Genomic DNA, 21,334 nt, shown 5'->3' with positions numbered 1-21,334 from the left:
TCTTCTGCATACTCATGAACATACAAAGGTCAACCCCTATTACGATAGCACGATATGGGAGACCGCGGAATAAAACCCAGGATTTTGAGGAGCTCTCGTCCATACGGTCCATCGAGCCAAGCCAGAGTTTTAGCCCGAATCTAGGCTCGCCGAGCCCGCCGGAGACCCCGAACTTGTCGCATTGCGTTTCTTGCATCGGGAAATACTTATTGTTGGAGCCTCTCGAGGGAGACCACGTTTTCCGAGCCGTACATCTGCACAGTGGCGAGGAGCTGGTTTGCAAGGTAATACCTCTCCTCTCCTTTCCTCCTTGTTTCCCCCGGGTCAGCCTGCTGTCGCGTGTTGGTTTCCCATGTCTTGCAGGAGGGCCGAGCACGGTCGTGTAGCTCAATTATTAAACAGTTGAGAAACAAAAGGCAGGGAGGCAGGATTAAAGGCGCATCCTGTAACTTTTCCCTTGCTCTAGACAATGGCCACGTTATAGCGGTGGCCCGGAGCCAGTTCTGCCTGTTACCCGGGGGATATTGTTCTGGAAAGAGCCGTGCTTTTAAGTAGGTCTTAACGTGAGTTCAGATCAGGAGAAAGCCTCATCTTCCCCACTCTCACTTTTCAAAATGGAGTAGGGAATCCCCAGCTAATTTTAAGGTGTTGGGACCTGCTGGCTTCTTCGGTTTTTCCTGTCCCTTGTTCGTATGAGTTTTGAGAACCAAGAGGATGGAGAAGCAGGGGGGAATATTGCCATCAGCTTTGTCTTGAAAGCGATTAAAAATAACCCCAAACCACATAGAATTAATCAGCCCGAGCTCCCTCACCGTGGAGGTTGTTTGCAAACAGCATCCTCCCTCCCCCATTGCACAACTGAGCAAGAATAAAACCTACACACCTACGGTTTTAGAATAGCAGACAAAATAGCTATCCCACTCTTTGTAGCCTGCCTGCCTTTCTTTGCCTCCTCCCAGTTTTCTCCTACTATTTGAAGGTGAGCTGTGGGGAAAAAAGAAACCCACAGGTGTGAACATCTGTGGAGGGATGTTCTTCTCTTTTTGGGCAAAGGGAATATTTTTCTTTGTTCCTAAATTGTGGTTCTCATTGTCTGTAGTGAGCCAGACTTATGCCCAGAAAACTGAGGCACTACCCAGTAGTAGTTCTTTATAACTATGTAAAAAATTGCAACCTTGCAACACACGCTGCAGTGTTTGTATTGTTCCCAAAATATGGAATTGTGCCATTTGGCTGCCTTGGGCAAATTTTGTATGTCAAACTAACTGCAAACCAGAAAAGTACACATATTACAGCTTATTTATATTCCATGGATTAATAGTAGTATTTCTGTTTCATACTTTCCCATACTTGAGTCATAAGAAGTTATAGACTAGCCTTTAACAAGGAAGTGAAAATAATTGCTTCTGTTTGCTGTTTGTAAAGATTGGAGTTCAGAGGGCAGTTTAAATATTCTTACTGATTGAGTTATAAAACCTGATGTTAAGGCAACCTAGGGCTTTGTGTGATTATTTAGAAGAAAAAAGGGCCCATGGCTTTGCAAAGGACCAATATTGCATGCTGAACTGAATGCTTTGTTACTAAATTGAAACAGAACTTGAGAATTTCTAGAATGAAAGCTCTGCTTGATGCAGTAGTACAGTGCTGCACTCTAGGACATTGGCATCTTTTCATGAAATAAACAGATCCCACAAAGCTGCTGCTCTGCATGAAATTATAGGTGAACTTGCATAGCAAGTAGTAAAGCAGGGGCTATGCTCTTCTTTGTTTCCTGTTTGGCTTGCAGGATTAAGGCACTGTTTGATGACAGTACGAACAAGCATTAACTGCAGCTCACAAAGAGTGGACTTAATTTTTTTTTTTCTTCCGTTTAAGCTGTACGTTTGTGAACCGAGCCTGACAGTTGAGTAGTATCAGTTTTTCCATATATGCAAGGCACTACTTCTAGCTGTGCTCCAAAAATACGATCTTAGCCTGAATTTCTAGTTTGTGAATATGCAGTTGTCAGTCCTGAACTCATCTTAATTTAATGCGTGCTTTAAAATGCCTGCAGTATCATGACTACTATTTGTCAAGTAGCCTTCCGGCTAAGAAACCTGCTATCTGGTATCTTATTGAAGATGCTTTTAGAGATTGCTTGCAGAAATATTGGTTTGGATAGCAGGCACATACTCATGATTCTCAAGATTCGTTTGGCTGCACCCACTGACTGTACAGATGCTGTTATTTGCTTCAAGGCTCTGTGGCATCCAAACAATGGTAACTTCTCACTTCCAGTTCCCAACAACAACTAAATCAACCTGCAGCTTATTGAACATTTGCTGAATTGAGGCCAGGGATCTTAAAAGCTGGGATACAAAGAAGCCCTTTATAAAAGGTATTCTAGACTGTAGCAGTATGATAGCACTTCCCATCTCCCCTCTTTCAAGCATACTACTGGTATACATCCAGACCTAATTATTTAACATAGTATGAGAACCACAAAATGTAACTAATTTTTATCAGGATAATCTAATTAGGAGAGAATTCTGGAAAGCTTTTTTCTTTTTATTTTTTTTTTTGGGCGCAAGGGTTGGACCTACATGTACGTCCCTGCTTAAATTTTATTTTATAACAGCCGCTTTGTAGAGGAGCCGTTCATTTACAGTGTAGTAGTTTTGAGATACAAATGTCAATGAATTCTCCTCTGGAATGAATTACACACCAGGGGTTTTAGCAACATCCCTTCCCCACCCCAGTTCTGCTTCCTGACGCACCATGTCATCAGAATGCCTCCATGCTAATCTACCCCCTGTAAAATGTGTTGGATCTGTTTGGCAGCCTGCCTTTAAGGTTGTTTTTGTCTGTGCCAGAGTGTAGCAGCACAGGTTTAGGGAGGGGAAGAAAGAGATGTGTGAGGAGGGGGTGTCCCAGTTTCTTGGGGATTGAGTCCTTTTCTGCAGAAGGAGTTTGTTAGGATTGTCCTCTGAAGCATTAAATGACTTAGGTTTTGAAGCCTCAGATAAATTTTGATTGAAGTATATCTCTCTCACTTAGTTTTGAATTCCTTTTAAAAGCTTCAAAGAAAGCTGGGAGATTGGCTTGTTGGAGAGGATACAAATACCTGCTGTTGGAATATAAATACTAGCAGGAAAACAACTGCAGTTTAAACCAGTTGGTTCTTCATTTTTAAGTTCAGTTAGAATGACACATGACTACCTTAAATTATTTTTACCAAAATAACAAAACACCTGAGAGTAAGTTATATATTAATTGAATTTCTATGCTGGTGGAAATTCTAATCCCTTGCTTTGTAGGACCTCTGGAGCAGGTATAATTAAAAATAAAAATCACTCCAATCAATACTTTGCTTATATTCTCTTTCAGCACACTGAGTTCTGTTATTCTCAATGAAGTCTTTCCTGTAATGTGGGCATTTCTCAATTGACTCAAATACTGATTCATTCATCACCACTAGATTATAGTAACTTTTTATATTTGGGTTTCCCAGCAGCTTTTCTAATTCTTACAGCTCATTCATAAGATCAGTGATAACATACTTACTAGTAAAGGGACACTCCGCTTTTAATGGTGCACTTGATTAAAATGCAGGGAGTTCAGAGTGGTTTTGTCTTTGCCTTTTGAAGGATATTTGTCTGCACTCCAACAGGCAGGGCTATTTCCTGGTTGTCCTTCTGATCTTATAAACAGCCATTGTAAAACTGAGACTTTGAAAGTGAAAGTGACTCTGCTGTTTGTCAGAGATGAAAGAAAGGCAGGAAGTAAATATGAATAGCAATAGATGATATTTTAAACTTGAAAATACTTAAGGCTTTAATGGGTTAATAAAATCAAGAGAGAGAGGCATGTGTATCAGGGTGGATTTAATATGATAGCTTCTCTCAGTAGAAAGCTACTGGCTGTGTTCTCTATGTGTTTATTTGGATGGTAAATAGAAGATAAACACATTTCCTTCTGAGTTATTGCCCTTATATGTTGCTGGTCTTCACAGCTTAATTTAGATTACATTCTAAATTTGATCAGCTGTTAGCTAATGAAACTATTCCTGGTACAAGTTTTGAAGAGTAGCCTGTCAAGGTTACACATATATTCTGTGTAGGGTTGTGTAGTCTGTTTTGTCTTGTCCTCAGTGCTGTTTACATCAGTGCAGCTTCAGCAGCAGCATAAATTGTACTTGGAGATGGTTCTGTTAATAGAATTAGATGTACCATGACTTTGCTGTCCTTCATGTCGCTAACCCTGGCTTTACTGTTATTGTTCCTGCAGGTGTTTGATATTGGCTGCTACCAGGAGTTATTAGCACCATGTTTTTGTCTGCCTGCGCATAAAAATATCAACCAAATTACTGAAATAATTCTTGGGGAGACAAAAGCGTATGTGTTCTTTGAAAGGAGCTATGGGGACATGCATTCGTTTGTTCGTACCTGCAAGAAGCTTAAAGAAGAGGAGGCAGCCAAACTCTTCTATCAAATAGCTTCCGCTGTTGCACACTGCCATGATGGTGGACTGGTACTGCGAGATCTCAAGCTGCGAAAGTTTATTTTCAAGGATGAAGAAAGGTAAGAGTCTCCCTTACATTACAGGTGGGGTGCCTGAGGTCAGATATTCAGAGTTGCAGGATGCTGTGCACTTCGAGTACCACAAATGATGGTATGACAACAACAAGGTGTTACACTTTGGGTTGCAGAGGAAACTAAACAATCATAGGATGGATGTGCCATTTTACCTTCTGACTTAGGCTTTGGAATAAAGTAAGTATAGAGTGCTGTTTGCATCTGTGTCCAAGGAGCACCTTCGTTCCTAAGGAGGGATGTCTCCTTGAGGAAGGCTCTACATACGTATCTGGTGTAAGAGCTCCACAATCGTAAATGCTGCTGATGTTAAAAGGCAGAAGGAGCAAAAGAACCCGTATGTTAAAAAAGGCTGGAGACTGAAATGACTCATTCCAGTGAGGAGGCATTAAGAGGAAGAACAGCAAAGTGGTTAATGCTGACACAGGTTGGAGGGAAGGACCACCAGTGACTGCTTTGTGGACAGCTTGTTTTTTTCTGTTCTGGAAGGGTCTGGAGGTTGCTTCTGAGAGTATTATATGATCATAGTAAATCTAAAACTGGCTTTCTGTGTGAGTGCCTGTTTGTAGTATCAGAGCTGTTGTGGTACTTGGGGAACTTCCCTTTTATCTCCTCCTACAGACCCTCCTCTCAATAATTGGGTGGTAAAGATTTGGGGAAGTAGTATGGAAAGACAAGGAAATAAGTAATCTGGAAGCTGTAGGCATATTGTTGAAGTGTTGTTTCTGATGCTGAGCTATAGCTGTACTCTTGTACCTGTGGAAACTTCCTGTCTCTTTACTTGCTGTTACCCATTTTCTTTATGTTATATCATGTATTTGCTTGTGACTTCCACATACGGCACCAGAGTAATAAACACTGCCACGTAATGTCAGGCTTTCACAGTGGGATTAAATGGAAGATGACCATTATGAAAAAAATGAACTAAATAGGGGCACAGCCTGCCTTTGTGTGTCTCCATGCCTTGGTAGAGGATGGGGAGATGTTTTTCCCTTTTAGTTAAATCCTATTTACTGTCTGAAAGCTTGTTCAAACTGTTGCTGAAGTGAAATGGATGTTCCGAGATCTTTGTTTAACTCCCAGTGCATTATTGATTCCATGTGGGGTTGTCTTGGGGAAGTTATAAGCAACAGCCAAGGCACAGAAGTTTTCTATAGGGTGAGTAAGTCTGTGATCTGAGAGTTAGAAAAAACTAATACACAATTCAGTCAGGAAGGAGAAGGTCCCAGCTTTAAAATAAAAATGACGACCATCTATCCTGTTTACTTGATTTTGTTACAAACTGTGTTTTGCAGAATAAACTTCTCCTTTTAATCTCCTTACAAACTGAAAATAAAAGACATTTTCACTTAATTCAGTTCAGGCAATTCTCTACAAAGCAAATAGCTATTCCTTGTTTTTCTACAATGGCCCCAATATATATGATGACACTTTCTTTCTCTTCAAATAAAAAAGCCTAAAGTGAAACTGGTTTAATGTCCATTCAGAGAAAACTGCAAAGCAGATAGATGTAAACTGCACTTTCACAACTTTTACTCCAAGTTTAATAATTAAACACCATTATAGCACCTCTGATGCAGATAAGGAGGACACTTGTACAAAATAGTTGAGGGAGGGATTGTTTTCTGTTGTAGCTGATAACATCCTAATGTTAAAATGGATTTTTTTATTATTTTTTTTCCCTCCTGGGGATATATATAAACTTCTGTGGTTTTGCATGAAGGATAGGACTTGGAAAAGCTGCTCTAAGTGGAGGCAGCATGAACCCCGGGCAGTGCAGTGGGAGCAGACGTGGGCCCATGCTGAATGCTTTTGAACTCTACCCTGCTGCTAACTAGGAACTGTATGCAACACGAGGCACTGGGCCAAATCCCTTAGCCACCCAAGAAGAGTGGTGCGTACTATAATAGCAGTGTTTGCTTTTATGAATGTTTTTAACATAACTGTCCTCTGCAAAATCTCAGTTACTCACTTTTGAACAGTGTCTTATAATTATATAATAATTCACTTTAAAGGTCAGATAGGACTTGCTGGTTATTTTTAAGATAATCACAGTGTGGTTTTCTTCTGGATGTAATGTTGATTTGTAAGTACTGGGGTATTGTAATCCTTCCTCTGCTAAATAAACAGAGATGAAATAGCGAGATAGAACCAAACAGAGACTGTGTTTTTTCACATGCTCTGATCATCGGGCTGTAATCAGTCATTACTTTCAATCTGATGCTATATTTATGCTGAAAAATCTTCCTGGTCCTTCTGGGTTCACAAATGTGTTTGTGGGTTGCGTGTACCCTTACAAGCTCATGTTCCCTGAGGCTGCTGGTTCTGGTGAGGTTGCCCACGTGCTGAGCAGCCTGACTTTCAGAAGCTGCCATCAGATGCAGTGCCTGGGATATGGGTGCTTCGTGATCTCTTGCTCTTTGGCGCCAGTAATGAACCAAGGAGGAAAGAGAGAGGTGAAAATGATGTTTCGAGAAATGTATGTGAACTCCACTGATGTGTGTTGCCTGTTCTTCAGTGGAGCTCTTTCTTAGTTGTTCTTTCCCTAACTATTTCTTAAAGTCTGTTTTTCTGCAGTTCACTTTAAGTATCTACTGGTTTGAAACTTTCTTTTCTTGAAGACTTGCAGCTTTTTTTGGTAGAACAGAAGATGGGAAATCCAGCATGCAGGCAACACATGAATGGAAAACTCACCTCTTTTATTTAGTTCTTTTTTTAGTAAGATACTTGCCCGCTCTTAGCTGAGAGCTGTCAGACTGGAGGAGCCAGAGAGAAAGTGAAGGATATAAGGTAGCAGTTCCATTTGTTTAAAAAGAAAATCAATTAAAGAATTTCTTAGTACATACTCTCAATTGATCCTGATGATATCCTGGTAGCTCAAAATTAAATCAGAGCTCCTGAAGGTTTGCACAAACGGGTGCATGCGGCATTGAAACTGTTTCCACCCCATTCCTTTTATCTAAATTACAGCTGGAATTTGCAAAGATTCAGGCTCCTGATCTAGCAGCGTCATGAGTGCTCTTTGCTCCTACTCAGATCACTGCTAAGAATGCATGTTATTTGGATGTTGCAAATTGCAGTGCCTTGGGATGTCTGTAATGAGCTGGGGGGTAAGAAGGTGGAAAAAAGTAATGTTGGAGGCTGGTAGTACTGAGCATTTAGTAGGGGTCCTAATCTTACTGGTGACGTTCTCTTGATGTGCTAAATCAAAGGTAGACTGTGGTGATGTGCTACATCTTAATACTGCTTGTGTGTAAATACATCAGCACTTAAAATGAAATAAAAAATTCCATAGTGTAGAAACAAGCAAAACCAATTTGTCTGTGTTTCAAGGTACTTTATCTATAGCTTCTTTGAGTCCTGAACTGCAGAAATTTTGAAGATAGGGTAATTTGCATTCCATTAAAATGATGTGTGCTGTTGCCAAGCACCTAAGGTGGTTTTTTTTGGGGGGGGGGGGGTTTGTTGGTGGTTTTTTTGTGTGGTTTTTTTTTTTTTTTTTTTGTTGTGTTTTGTTTTTTGTTTGGTTTGTGTAAAAGAAGGTTGGGGTTAAGGTTCTGTTTCTGGGGAAAAGGTATGTCTGTGGTTCTATTTGTAAACTATAGGTGAAATGGCCAGTCTTCTAGTACTGAAATTTAGGAGTTAAGCTCCTTAAATCTGCAGCTGATCTTGATGAAGCAGAACTTCTAAGACATTACAGCATGACTGGAAATGTTTTGTAAGACTGGGTTCCCAAGCAGCAGCACATCCATTAAATGAGGGCAGTGACTTTTGGAGCACTGAAAATATGGAAAATGCCATGCTGGGTGTCACCAGACTTTCTAAAGTACCTGTAAGATGCTTGAATACTTTAAAAATTGGGTCCTTAAACTTCTAAATAAAACTTGAATCTGAAAGAGTGGAGATGAGCTAAATAAAACGTGGTTTTCTGTGTTTTCTGCTTCCATCCATGTTGGTAGTTCTTTCTTGTCCTGGATATTAAGCCAGGTTAATGCTAATGTTGTGGGGCGCTTGCTTATGATTATTTTTGCTGAGTTTCATGTCATGATATTCACAGTTTTCCTTGTACAGTTTATCCTTATAGGAGACCCTTGGGCAGAGTGGCTGTGCCCTTCTCCTAGCTGGTGTCCCACAACAATGTTGCAGAATGGACAGGACTTTTTGGATTGTGCTAAAAATAGCACTATACATAGTATATAGCTAAAAAAGCAGTTCATCAGTCTGATACATAGCAGATGCTTTGAGAAAGAGCCACCTCAAAGATCTCAGAATTAAATCAAGCATTTCTGTGTTGGTCGTTCCAGTGGTTTTCTTAATTCAAGAACATTTCTACTGTCAGAGAATTATTAACTTCTTTAGTGTGTTTTTAAGCCATTAATTATATTAAAATATTAGCTGTCATAATATTTGAAGCTTAAAGACCTTGCACATTCATCATACTTGTTGAAGGGAAAATGAAAATAATTTTGGTATTTAGATATTGTAATTTTCCTGTAGTCTTTGAGTAGATACAAGGCAGGTGGGATTCAATAAAAATAAATAGAATTTGTCACTCTTTGCTCTGCACCAGGGGAATGCAGACAGTACAGTACACTAATTTGGAAAGGCTGTGTTAGCACAACATATTTATTTGGTGCTCTTAGATTTATTTTTTTTTTTCTTCCTCTAGAACTTCTCAGTTTTGAGTGGATGATGCTTTAAGATGACCTAGTTATGTTGTTTGCAATCTTAGCGATACATACCTGATCCCACAAATACAGAATGCATCTACCAGTGTTTTTTAAAGTGGACCTTTCATTTTCCTATAGTTAGTAGAAATTTTCCTCCTAGCATTTATCAAACTGTAATACAGTCATCTCCTTTTCCCTGTGGTTTTTAGAACTTTTTAAAAACTACTTTTTTCTTTGTGGTTTACTTGCAATTCCACTGTGAACAGGTAAGTTAATGCTTTCCAAGTCCTAGAAAGAGAGTCCTAAAGTGGAAGAAAATCAAACAAAATAGAAGTGCTCTTTAAATGCCAGAAGATTTAGAAATAAAACCAGTCTTCATCTTTCTGTCATTTAACCACTTCACATTACCCTGAATGGGGCCACAGGACCTAAGAGCATAACTTCTTCAATACTGGAGAGTCATAGATTTCAACCCAGAAATTACTATTCCTAGAATATGGTGAGGAAGGCGAATTTCTTCACAGACAGAAGATCTCTGTTGTCAAACTTACAGTAGAGGATGATAGAGTTGCACAACTGTTTTCCACAGAAGTGTTCGTGCTCCCTTTTGCCTTCATGTGGTGTGGTTACTAAACCTCTGTTTTCTACCGGTGTTCCTGGGAGCAGTGCACTTTGGATTTCTTAGGTATGCTGTACCCTCCCCAGTGGGGTGTGGGAGGCTCTTTGCAGACCTCGAACATCACACCAGGCCTGGGAAATGCTTCAATCTCCTCCCGAGGGCATAGATAGTCATAGAGGTTAAGTGCTGTGCCTAAGGTCATAAAGCAAAACCCAGGGAAAAGTTGGCTGCTGGCTGATCCTAGTATGAGAATGGGAGCTCCTTCAGTGAGACCATGAGTGATGAGAGCGTTTGCTATAGGTTTTTACCCTTGAACTGTGCTGTCTTTTGATATTTGGTTCATAGTTGGACCTGTATCATCTTCACTCTTTGAGTGTCATGTACGAGCTCAGCTGAAGGGTTGTGTCAAGGTGCAGCCCAGTGCCATCCTTGGAGCTGGAGGGGGGAGCCCTGCTTCAGAGCCTCCTTCAGGCTAGGCTGTGCTGCTGCAGGTTGTCCCCATGTCCTGCCTGGCCACCCCAGCCATGCTGTCTGACTTTCTGAGAGGGGCCTCTGGCTGAGTGGTGTGTTATGTGTCGGCTGTAATGCCAGATGTGGTTGGCATGGTGGGGTGCCTATCATGAGATGCCTGTCACGTTATGGAGCTCTCAATGATAGGTGCTTTGCAGCCCCTGGAATTAGATGTCACTTGAGACATCTTGCAGTAAGAGTTCAAAAGCTCATTGTTTTGAAGACTCCATCTATAGACTTGCTGTGAGATACTCCATGTTGACTTTCGAGTGGACACAGAGTATGTCTGTGCCCATCTGTGCTGGGGGTCAGGAGGGGAGGCAGAGAGCCTAGCTAGTGGCAGCTGCAGTGGACTGTCATAGTGAAATTCTGCTGCTGCCTTTTCTTCTAATTGTCCTTATTACCACACTGTGAGATTATTTCAGGCTTGGGAGGGAGAGGAAAGGCATAGATTGTAAACAGGAGCCAACTTGGGGTGTCTATAGTCTTAAACACCTGCTTTTTGGTAGATGTATATTGCTTGGAGACAGATTTACAGACATCTAAGCAAAAGGTTTCCAGTGGGGTTGTGAAATAATGGCACTGCTTTATCATGGAGGTGCTGAACACTTACTGCAGGCTCAGAAAGTGTATGGCTTTTTTCACAACATGCTTATGTTAACAAAATAAAGGTTTTGGTCTCCTTTCCCTATGGAGCTTCACCATGCATTGCATGAAAAGACTGGAGAAGATGGTGAACACAGCATACAGTTCACAGCAGAACCTTTTACAATTCTGACCTTCAGTGTGATCTTAAAAAGGTAAAAGTGAGGTGAAGTAGCTGCCCTGAGCCAGGTGCTTATCAAATAATGAGCTCCTCACAGTGTTGTAACCGAGCCCCTCTGTGGAAGAGTCTGCCCTGGATTTCAGAGCCTGCACCCAAACATACACATAACCCCTACTTACCTACTTTCTGGGGAACTGTTGTCTCCATAGGCAGTAAAGGCATAGAAGAAACTTAAGTATGTGGCATACAGGACAGGCTGTTCTCACCAATCCTATTCAGGTGTTACAAAGATGAGGTCTTTGGGGCCCCTGCCCTTTCTGGACATGTGCAAGGGGGTGAAGGGGGTGATCTCAGAGCTTTTTTTTTTTTTTTTTTGTTTTTTTTAAGTGGAATTCTGTAGAAAATACCTAGCTTAAAACAAGTTAAAAGCCCTAAGCCTGCACTTCAGGAAGGGGGTGTGAGGTTGGGCTTAATGCACTGGTAGCATCCCTTTGGAGGAAGGGTGGGGGATATGTAATTTTTAGAGGCTTCCTCATTCTGCGGAAGTACGAGTGAGGGAATCTTCCCTTAGGAACAAGGTTCATCCTGTAAAGCTGTGCTGCCTGTAAGTCCCAGTAGTCTTTCGAAACATATCCTTGAACCTGTTTCATTATGCAAGAAGCTGTTTGTCTGCCTGCCTTTGTGCACAGTTTGGGTTTTTTTCCCCCCCTGAAGTTGTGCGGAATGTTGTGTGGTGTACTCCCAGGCTGTGTGCTGTTAACGCACGGGAAGGGATCTTATGGTGGAAGAGCAGGAATTAAATTGATGGCATAACATTTCCCCTCTGATCCCGTGTGCCTCACCACCCCCAGAGGAGATCGGGTAGTTCTGACTTCAGAACGAGCCTTTGCACCAAGCTGCAAATCATCTGCTCAGTTTCGTTAGCCGCTTTCCTCAACTCACTGTCTCCGCAGCAGCAGCCTACCTCTGCATTATTTAGGAGAGATTCCCTTAGTTAAAAAATATCAATTAGCAAAAGATAACTGTTTCCAGTAGCGAGCTCTCTCTTTTTTCTTTTTTTTTTTTTCTTTTTTTCCTGTTCCTTGTGACTCTAATGGCATGATTGCATTCATGTTTGTTTTGTCTTTATGATGGGGTGCTACCAACTGACCTTGATTAAATGACCTGTAAATTATTGGCCACACAGGAGCAATCCCTGATCTACTGGGCAGTTGATGGCTTGAGTGCCTCTGCCTAGGGAAAAGCTTTCCTGGCCTCCATAATGTTGAAATACTAGATAGCGTTGCTTGGGTGCCTTCATTTTTCTTTTTTTTTTTTTTAGGGGGTGAACACTGAGAGGCACCTTCTCCCTTTAGAAGCTGCTATTTTGTGTTTACCTGTGATTATATTAATAAAATGGCAATTCAGATAGTGATGATGGTTGTTTTGGATGACACTTGTTTGTTCTCAGGAGGTGTGAGGCTGGTACCTGAATCATCTGATTTTGATCCAGCCTAAACAGCAAGTGGATGATGTACTTGGAGTGTCCATAGCAGGATGGCTCCTTCCAGCTTTTCCCAAAGCAGCTGATCTGGCTGTTGTCTGGGGGATGACATGGTGCTAAAACCGTGGGTCTGGTGTGCAGTTAGTGTTTCCAAAATGATAGCAGTGGCTCAACTGTGGTTCAGGTGTTAGTTCTTTGCAGATGGCTTTGGGGACAGAATATAAGCAACTGCTTCCATTGATTCAGGCATGGTCTCCTTTACTACTCACTGTTTATTCACTGCAGTGGGATATTTTCCTCGGAAACACCCAGACTTTCAGTCAGTATTTCTGCTTTAAATGTTCCAGATTTTTTATTTACTTTTTTTTCCCCTCCCACCTTAGGAGCTTAGAGCCCTCTGAATAATTCCACTGATTTTGGTATGGAAATTGTGTTTGCTTTTGGAATGCAGGTGTGAACATCGGGTTCTTACAGCCCTGGTTTTTGTGTCAAAAGGCAGGATAGCAGTTTGCCATTAGCCCCTAAGCTCTACAGGTGGGAATAACAGAATCACTTTTCTCAAAGTGTAGGATGTACAACATAGCTGTCTGCCAGACACGGGTGCTAACTCAGGAGGTTTCATTGAAGAATCTTCTGGAAGATGTTTAATTGATTAGGTTTTGTTACATTACTGAAGAGCAAAATCTGAATGCAGTCAAGTAATGAATGGCATATTGATAAGAAATTCAGAGTGGTATTGTTTCTCCTGGATTTCCCTGACGGTTTCTATGGGGACAAAGACGCATTTCCTGTCCGACTGCTGCTGCTGCCCTCTGATTGCACTTCTGTGGTTTCATTCACCAGTAATGGGAAAGCATTCATAGGCAGAATAGCTTCCCCTTTTTAAATAGCCATGATTCAGGGTTGTATTTTTTTTAATGCATTAGGCTAATGCAGTGTTTTATCAATGATCTGATAGATGCATAATGCTCTTTTCCCAAGTACTTATTCAGGGTCTGCATTAAAACTTGAAATTATGTACTGTAATTACGTAAGCCTTGACAAAAGTCTTTGTTGCCCTACAGTATGTGTACAAAGTGATTCTCATCCGGCTTTGGCAGTAGCTTACATTTGAACTTTAGGGATTAATTTTGTTGCAACCATTTAAATGGTCAAACTCAAATGCTGATGCTTTTGGAAAGCTTTTTTTATCCTCTTGTGGGGGGTCCTTCAGTTGACTGACGCGAGTTAATTATTTAAAGAATGAGAGTTTTTTAGAAATGTGACTTCTTTAAAAAAAAAAAGATTTTTGTTTGTCCTTTTTCTGCACTGGGATGGGAGGCACTTTGAAGCTGATTGTGATTTTACATCTCAGTGTTTGGTATTGAATCTTTCTGCTTGCCTGCCAAGTGTTGAATTTAGGCTTGTCCTGTTACTCTGCAATTGGATGCACTCCCCACGCTTTGCTGTGGAGGTTCTGTATTCTCAGAAACCACTTGCAATTTTGAGGGTCTGTTTGTTGTCGTTGGCTTTTATTCTTTTTTCTGGGTATTTGATTTCAGTGCTTCCTCTGAGAGAGAGTGTGTGGGGGGGAGAGAGATTGCTTCTCATCCAGCGTGTCTCTGCATTTCTGTGTATTTAGACTCCCCTCTTCCCTGTTCCTCTCCACCCATCCTCTCACCCTTCCTTCCTCCCTCCCCCCCAGAGAACAAAAAAGCTCTCTGGCTTGCAGAAAACAGAGCTCTTTTAGGCAATGCTTGAAATGTGAAGGGAAGGCCAGCCAGAGCTGGAAACTCTCGAAGAGATGGGGTGCTGTGCGCTGGGAAATAGTAGCTTCTGGGCCAGGCTGCTCCAATTTGAGAAAACGTGACAGGACTGTAAAAAGGAGAGTGAGACTTGCTGTTTACACGTGCTTAGCACCCAGTTGTAGCACCATCACAGACTGTGTTCTGTATGCAAGGCTGAGGTATGCGAAGTCATCACTGGTGAAAACAGGCTGGAGTGGGTCTCCCTAGTCCTGGTGCTGGCTCCTGGAGAGGGGAACACCTGAGTTGCTTTGGGTGATAATTGGGAGGGAGAGAATGTCATGCTGAGGCCGTGTACCTGGCAGTACATGCTCAAGAGATGCAGCTTCTGTAGTTTGTAAGAGAAAGCTGTATCTGCGTGGAGTGGTGAGTCCAGTGCCATGCCTGCACTAGAGCATCACCTCGTTGTAGAGGAGCCGTTTCACCGCTTGTACCTTATACAGGAGAGTGCTACTGGTTGTGGGTTTGGGCACTGGTGAGGAGGAGTACTGAAGGTTGGTTGTGGTTTTGTTTAATTTGGGACCTTTTGTTTCCTTGAAGCCTGTCAGCTCAGCAGGATGAAAAACCTGGTTTGAGTGTTTGCTTCATTTGGCCACAGCTTATGTAGGAGCAGGCAGATAAGGGCCAGCTGTTGTTCCATTTGCTTGCTTAAACAAAATCCGCTGTAGCATGCACAGCATGCTTGCAGGCTGCAGCACCTTGCAAGGAAAGCGAGACAGGGATAAGGCTTTTGTATGCTGCTTCTGGTTTATTATAAAAAATGATTTCTGTTGGAGAAAAAGAGGATTCTTATATATTTTTTGACACACTTTGCGGTCTGCTCTTTGAGGTTTTGTTCTGCATCCGTTGTAGAAAATATTAGGGAATTCGAGTAATTTTCTCTAATATAAAAGCTTCTTATTGAACTGTTTCTCTAAATTCTTCGGCAACTCTCAGAAATATGAAGAAGGATGGGAAAGTTTCAGTGTTCCCTTGTGCTGTTGACACTGGAATGGCAGGGGAGCATGTGTGTGGGGTGAATTCCCTCCTGTAAGCTTATAAATAGTATGCTCTGCCCCACTCCCTCTGTGTGTGTGTGTGTGTGTTCAGCTTCTGTTAGCGGGAGTCGATGCTTTCCTGTCTGGCAGTTCAGTGACTTAATGCATGTTTGAGTAGCTGGCCTCACCGTTTTATTGCTACACATACTTTTCTGTGGAAAAACTGAGGTGGGCAATGCAAATGGAACCACAACTTACTTACGTCCCTGCCTTCCTTTTCATTTCCTCCTCTGTTTTCTGCTCTCTTTGGTGTGTTTTTTCCTCTGGGCATTTCTCCTCGCTGCTTTTCCTATGTTGTGCAGGTGCAGGAACTTGTCAAAGCTGAGCATCATGAAAGGACTCAACTCTAGGTATTCTCCTTCCTGTTTTGGACCCTCTGAGTTGCTTACAGAGAGAGATTGCTGTGGTATTGATAATTGTAGTTAAGTTTCTGCTTGCAACTAGCTTCCTGTGTGAAGTATTGCTGCTGTATTGTATTGTTTGAGTGCTAATGAGGTGGTTGTCCATAGCCAGCAGAAGTGCTGTTAGGCTGGCAATGGGTAATTAATCAGGAAGCAAGTGTGTTGCACAAACCTCATCAGCATCCGCACTGGAGGAGAAAACACTGGCCTATTTAAGGAGAGAAGGAGCTGCCTTGACACTGTGCTTGGGAGCCAGGTATTCTGAATTCTATATTTACGACTTTCTGATTTGAGGCATATTGCCAAAAGGGGCTTTCACCTCTGCTAGTAAATGTCTCTAGCTGTTGAAAATGTCCAAGTGTCATTATGAGAGTTTATGGCACAGTTGCCTCTGGAGTACTCCATGGAGTAAAATGCTCCTCTGTTGGTTCAGAGAAGATAGCGCTGAGCTGCCCTGGAACCAAGTCTAAGCCAAAGCTGTCTTTGCAGCTCAAGCCCAAGCAATATTGTCTTCAGTAAATATTTAAGAAACAGGGCTCTCCTAGTCTCTATTAATGACCGTTAAATGATGTGCTTTAGTCAAGAGACATGAGTACTGCTTCCTGGGATGAAGTTCAGTCCCTGCCTGTGACTGTCTGTCATAAGGGATCATGGCCATGACACAGGGCTAAAAGTGATCATACAGACTGGTGAGGTTGAGGGACAAGGATGGTAATACCCAAAGTTGAATTATGATTCAGAGTTGTTGGAAAGAAACCCTTCACTACTGCTAGGTCCCTCTTCCATCCAGATGCCCTGGACAAGTCCTGTTGTGTTGTAGAGATTCTGTTCTCAAAACCAACCATTGCTGGCAAATGCTTTAAAGGCTAATTGATAATGCTTTTGAATGCCTTTAACAGGGACAGATTTTTAAATACGGTTACAGATGCCAGCAGTGAGGATTAAAAAAAAAGTTATGTTCATCTAGTGCTATGGCAAGCAACTCTGCATCATATTTTCTGCTCCTGTGTGATATCCATAAGGGAAGAAAATTCTTTTGCAGAGATAATTACTGCAGCACAATGACAAGTTCACAGTGCTTTGCAGGCAGAAGGAGTTTGCAATCTAGATAAGGCATCCCTGTCATCTTTCTGCAACCCCTTTTCTAGCCTCTCTGTCATTCCAACGTGAGGAGCTTCTCTGTTTCATCTGGGTAGATAAGCTTGCTGTTAATCCTGGCAGCATGCAGCTCACCTCATCTCCGTTTGCCTGAAGGTCTATTTAGGAAGACTGAAATCTGTTAAAATTGCTCTTCCTTAATGCTGGAATAAAGAAAAATGTTGGTTGGTCAGAGGGATGATTTAAGGTCAGAGTGATCATTTTATTCCTGTCACACCTTGTGGAATTACAAGCAACTGCTCACCACTGTGAAGGTGTAAAAATAACCTTGTCGGGGCTAGGCTTGTATTTGGGCATAAGTCCTACATTAAGGTACATTAGAGTGCAGCCAGCACGGAAAACATCTTGAGGTTTATGTCTCCTTCTGGAAATCATGTCTATGTAAAATTTACCAAGCACATGAATATGACAGTTGCTTTCATCTTTTTAAGGCTTTGCTAATGAGTTTACTGGACATAACTGTATTTGAAATCTTGTAGCTCTGTAAATGTGTGGGAGTGTTCCCTGTATGTCTAATTGTAACAGACAGGAATTTGTGTTTTGATGTTTGCTTACCTTGATGATTTTGGTTTTCTTTTACCCGCAGGACTAGAGTGAAATTGGAAAGCCTAGAAGATGCTTATATTTTAAGAGGAAATGATGACTCTCTTTCTGATAAGCATGGGTGCCCAGCCTATGTGAGTCCAGAGATCTTGAACACAAATGGCAGCTACTCTGGCAAAGCAGCGGACGTATGGAGTCTAGGTGTCATGCTTTATACCATGTTAGTTGGACGCTATCCTTTCCATGACATTGAGCCTAGTTCCCTCTTCAGCAAGATCCGTCGTGGGCAGTTTAACATTCCAGAAACTCTATCCCCCAAGGCAAAATGCCTCATACGTAGCATACTGCGTCGGGAGCCATCGGAAAGGCTGACTTCACAAGAAATTCTGGACCATCCGTGGTTTTCTACAGATTTTAATGTATCAAATTCAGGATATGGTGCTAAGGAAGTATCAGATCAGCTGGTGCCTGATGTCAACATGGAAGAAGATTTGGACCCATTCTTTAACTGAGCACAAAGACTGTTGTTCAGAAGGTACACAATCTGGAGATGGACACATGAAGGAGCCCTTCCTGACCATGTTAAATCACATCCTGCATCAGCCTAGCTTGGTAGCAAAAGACACTCAGAGGTCCTCGGATTGAGAAGGAACCTCCACAAGGAGCTAATATAACAAATGTAGCATGGGGACAGATTGGGGGGTGGGGGGAGCTTGCTATCAGGTTAGATTGATTTGGAGGAGAAAAGGCAGCATGGAGCAATTGTAGCTTCTCACCTTTTTGGAGCCAAGGAGACTGCACATGCCAATTCTGGTGCAGCTATATCACTCCTGTTTCTGTTCCATTAAAAATAGTGGTAACTCACAACAAATAGAAACTTTTTTGCCTCAGCTCATATCTTGGCATCGCACTGTTAGATATTTAACTTCAGCCATTATTCAGGGAAAGTACAATTGGCTAACATTTTTTTAATCGGATGTCTAATAATTAATGGGATTAATTTAAGAAAAAAATGAGGTGCACAAAGATGGACATGAAAAGTGGGTGCTAAAAACAAACAAAATTTCAGTTCATGTCTCTTGATAGCTATTTTCAACTCATTTCTTCTAAATAAACTACTTAATATTCTTGTCAGGAAATGACATTTTAATGCTTTGTTCCCTTAAGGGGAACTGTCATTTAAGAAGCTGTTCTGTTTTGTGTCAAATGGTTTGTTGCAGGAAGCTATTATAACTCAAACTTCCAGATGCATTACTGCTATAATAGGGGGAAAAAAAGAAGAAAAATGCCTTTTTTTTTTTTTTTTTTTTTTTTAGAAGATATGAGATACTGGCTTCTATATCTGCCATGCTGCACGTTTATGACTAAAGAGGGCAGAAAGCCCTTAATTGTGTCTTTATCTGAGAACCCATCTCTTCTTTAACTGACTGGCCCACATGTAAATAGAGGGCTCTTTATTACTGAAGAAGAGTATTGTGTTGGATTTATTTTACTTTGAGTTCCTTTCAACTTGGGAGAAGAATTGTTTGGGTTTGATTTTTTTGTTTATGTCCAGAATAAGAAATAAGAGGGTATTAATAAGCTGAACATTTATATTACAGATATTCCTCTTGAAACATACACAGTAATATGCACCTTTTGTATTGTCAAGACTTATTCTATTTATTGAAGAAAATGTCACAGTAGTGATGTATTAAGCCAGTACTTCAATTACGGGTTGACTTGGGATGACATGTTACATGCTGTAGTTAACACACTTCTTTTCTGTTCAGGTATTTCTGTCCTTAAATAACTTTTTATTTAGCTTCTTTTTCTAGATAGCTTTATTTGATTTAGACTGGCAAATGTTTTTATTACTGCTTTTATATTGCTGTATGATACTGAAATCTCTTGGCATAAATATTTGTGTTTCCAGTACCTCAGTTGTTCTGATATTACTGCCTGTATACGTTTTGTGAAGTGGTCATGTTTTTTGGGTAGGTACATGTGGACTCTGTAGTATGTAAATGTTACTTGAATTTGTGCTTAATTATAGTATGTGGCATGTGCGTACAGCTACTTGGCATTTGACGTATGGATGCTATATTTGCCTGCCTTGCAGGAAAGTTATGGTCCACTCTCAAGAGGATGTTTCACAGTTCTTTATCAAGAGACAAAGCTAGCTGCAGCTGACCTGCCTTGGTTCTATTTTGGTAACTAAGAATATAAAGGAGTAATGTTTTTACACTCTGAAGATGGTGCTGTGTCAAGAAGGACTTTTTTTTTATTTTATTTTATAATACCTTATAGGAGGAAAGATTGGTGATGTGCATGGTGGGGTTTTACTGCCTCTGGTGCTTTGTCATGTATTTGGTTTAATGTTTTTGTCCTAATCTCTTCAATAAATAAAATTGTGCATATTTAACTAAATTTCAGTGGTGAACGATGTTCTTACTGAATGTCTGAGGTGCTGCAGGAGTTTGCTCCATTAGGATCATTTAGCTGGTATTTTTCGTGCTGCCTAGCAAGCTCTTGCCAGACCACTGAGCTGAGGAAATTTAGCACTTACATTTACAAGGTAACACTGCCTTTTCATTGAAAATTTTAGTTTGCTACAAATGAAACTGGCTTTTATTTTGTTTATTTTCTTTTGTCTTGTCCCTACCACTTATTGAGCCCATTTACCTTTTTCAAGGAGGGTATTGAAATGCAGTGAGAACTATGTCTTTTTGGTGATTGGAGACTCTTTGGCTGATGAAGATACCACAATGGAGCCAGCTGGCACTTGCACTTTCCAGAATGCTAGAGAAACATGCATCTTGCATTTGTACCTCAATTTCAGATAGGATGGATCTGTAATAGCACCATCTAATTTACAGTCTTTTATTTAAGGCCAGATTCTGTTTCTGTCATTCATCTTGGGTAATAATTAAGAGATGCAGGTAGTGAGATCACTTAGAGGTGCATGTGGAGTAATAAGGTACATCGTGAACATGAGGCAGGACAAGATGAATCCTGGCCCATTAGAAAAAGACCGTTTGAATTGGGCTTTGATTTGAACCAGGACAGTCTGTTTTCAGCAGTTCTCTGGTTTGAAAAAGCTACAGGTGGCTAATAATCAACCCTAAAGAAACTCTTCCCCAGCCCCAACATAAGAACTGCTAGCACAGGGATTACTGTCAGGCTAGCTAACTTTGTACAACTTTGTACTATGTGATTTCATCCTAGGTGATTCCTGACGTGTTGAATATTTCAGTTGGTAGGGTGAGAATTAAAATCGATTACAGAATCAACCAGAAATGTTATTAACATGTAGAAACACTTGAAGATCAGTTTTTAAATGATCTGCATGCCTGCAGCCAAAGTTTAAATTACTTGAAACTCTTTCAAATCAAACTCCCACAATAAATGTGCTTTAAAGAAGAAAGCAGATTGTAATCAGCTATAGAGAGAAAGGGAGGGGGGAGCGCTGAGGATTTCCCTCTCCCCCACTAAAACTTATGTGAATGGCTTCTGTTCTGTTTGGGTGGAAGTAGTTAGACCTTATTTTACAGCAACTTGCATGCTTGCTTTTTCACTGCCAGTAATTATATGAAAAACGTGGCTGACTAATGATTGCTCGTTTGCAGTGAATTTTTTATTTGAGGCAAAAGCTTTCTTGGTGTTGCTGTGTAGGAATCCTTTGGCAGCTGAAGTCAGCTTTATAAAATGCTGAAGGGGATGCCTTGGTTTTGGAGCTTCCCTGTCCCTGAAGTGAAATATGAGAGGGGGATCTGTGATTCAAACAGCTGATTTCTGGCTCTTTTTTTTCAT

General features: G+C 41.1%; 1 protein-coding gene across 1 annotated transcript; it reads left to right on the top strand.

Moving 5' to 3' along the window:
• Positions 1-7: 7 nt before the first annotated feature.
• TRIB2 (tribbles pseudokinase 2) lies at positions 8-19,951 on the top strand. Its single transcript, XM_010014929.1, has 3 exons — positions 8-284; positions 4,267-4,559; positions 17,586-19,951. Exons 1-3 carry the CDS (start codon positions 15-17, stop codon positions 18,052-18,054), a joined length of 1,032 nt encoding a protein of 343 aa, XP_010013231.1. The 5' UTR covers positions 8-14; the 3' UTR covers positions 18,055-19,951.
• The last annotated feature ends 1,383 nt before the right edge of the window (positions 19,952-21,334 follow it).

This window comes from Nestor notabilis, unplaced genomic scaffold, assembly GCF_000696875.1.
Source record: "Nestor notabilis isolate BGI_N333 unplaced genomic scaffold, ASM69687v1 scaffold27535, whole genome shotgun sequence".
Lineage (NCBI taxonomy): Eukaryota > Metazoa > Chordata > Aves > Psittaciformes > Psittacidae > Nestor > Nestor notabilis.
This window is presented reverse-complemented; position numbering and strand designations above follow the sequence as displayed.

Excerpts from the sequence above, each read along its gene's own strand:
- TRIB2 (XM_010014929.1), top strand. The coding sequence starts at position 15 with ATGAACATACAAAGGTCAACCCCTATTACGATAGCACGATATGGGAGA. Across the intron at positions 285-4,266 it reads GCGAGGAGCTGGTTTGCAAG|GTGTTTGATATTGGCTGCTA; the intron begins GTAATACCTCTC and ends TTGTTCCTGCAG. Across the intron at positions 4,560-17,585 it reads ATTTTCAAGGATGAAGAAAG|GACTAGAGTGAAATTGGAAA; the intron begins GTAAGAGTCTCC and ends TTTTACCCGCAG.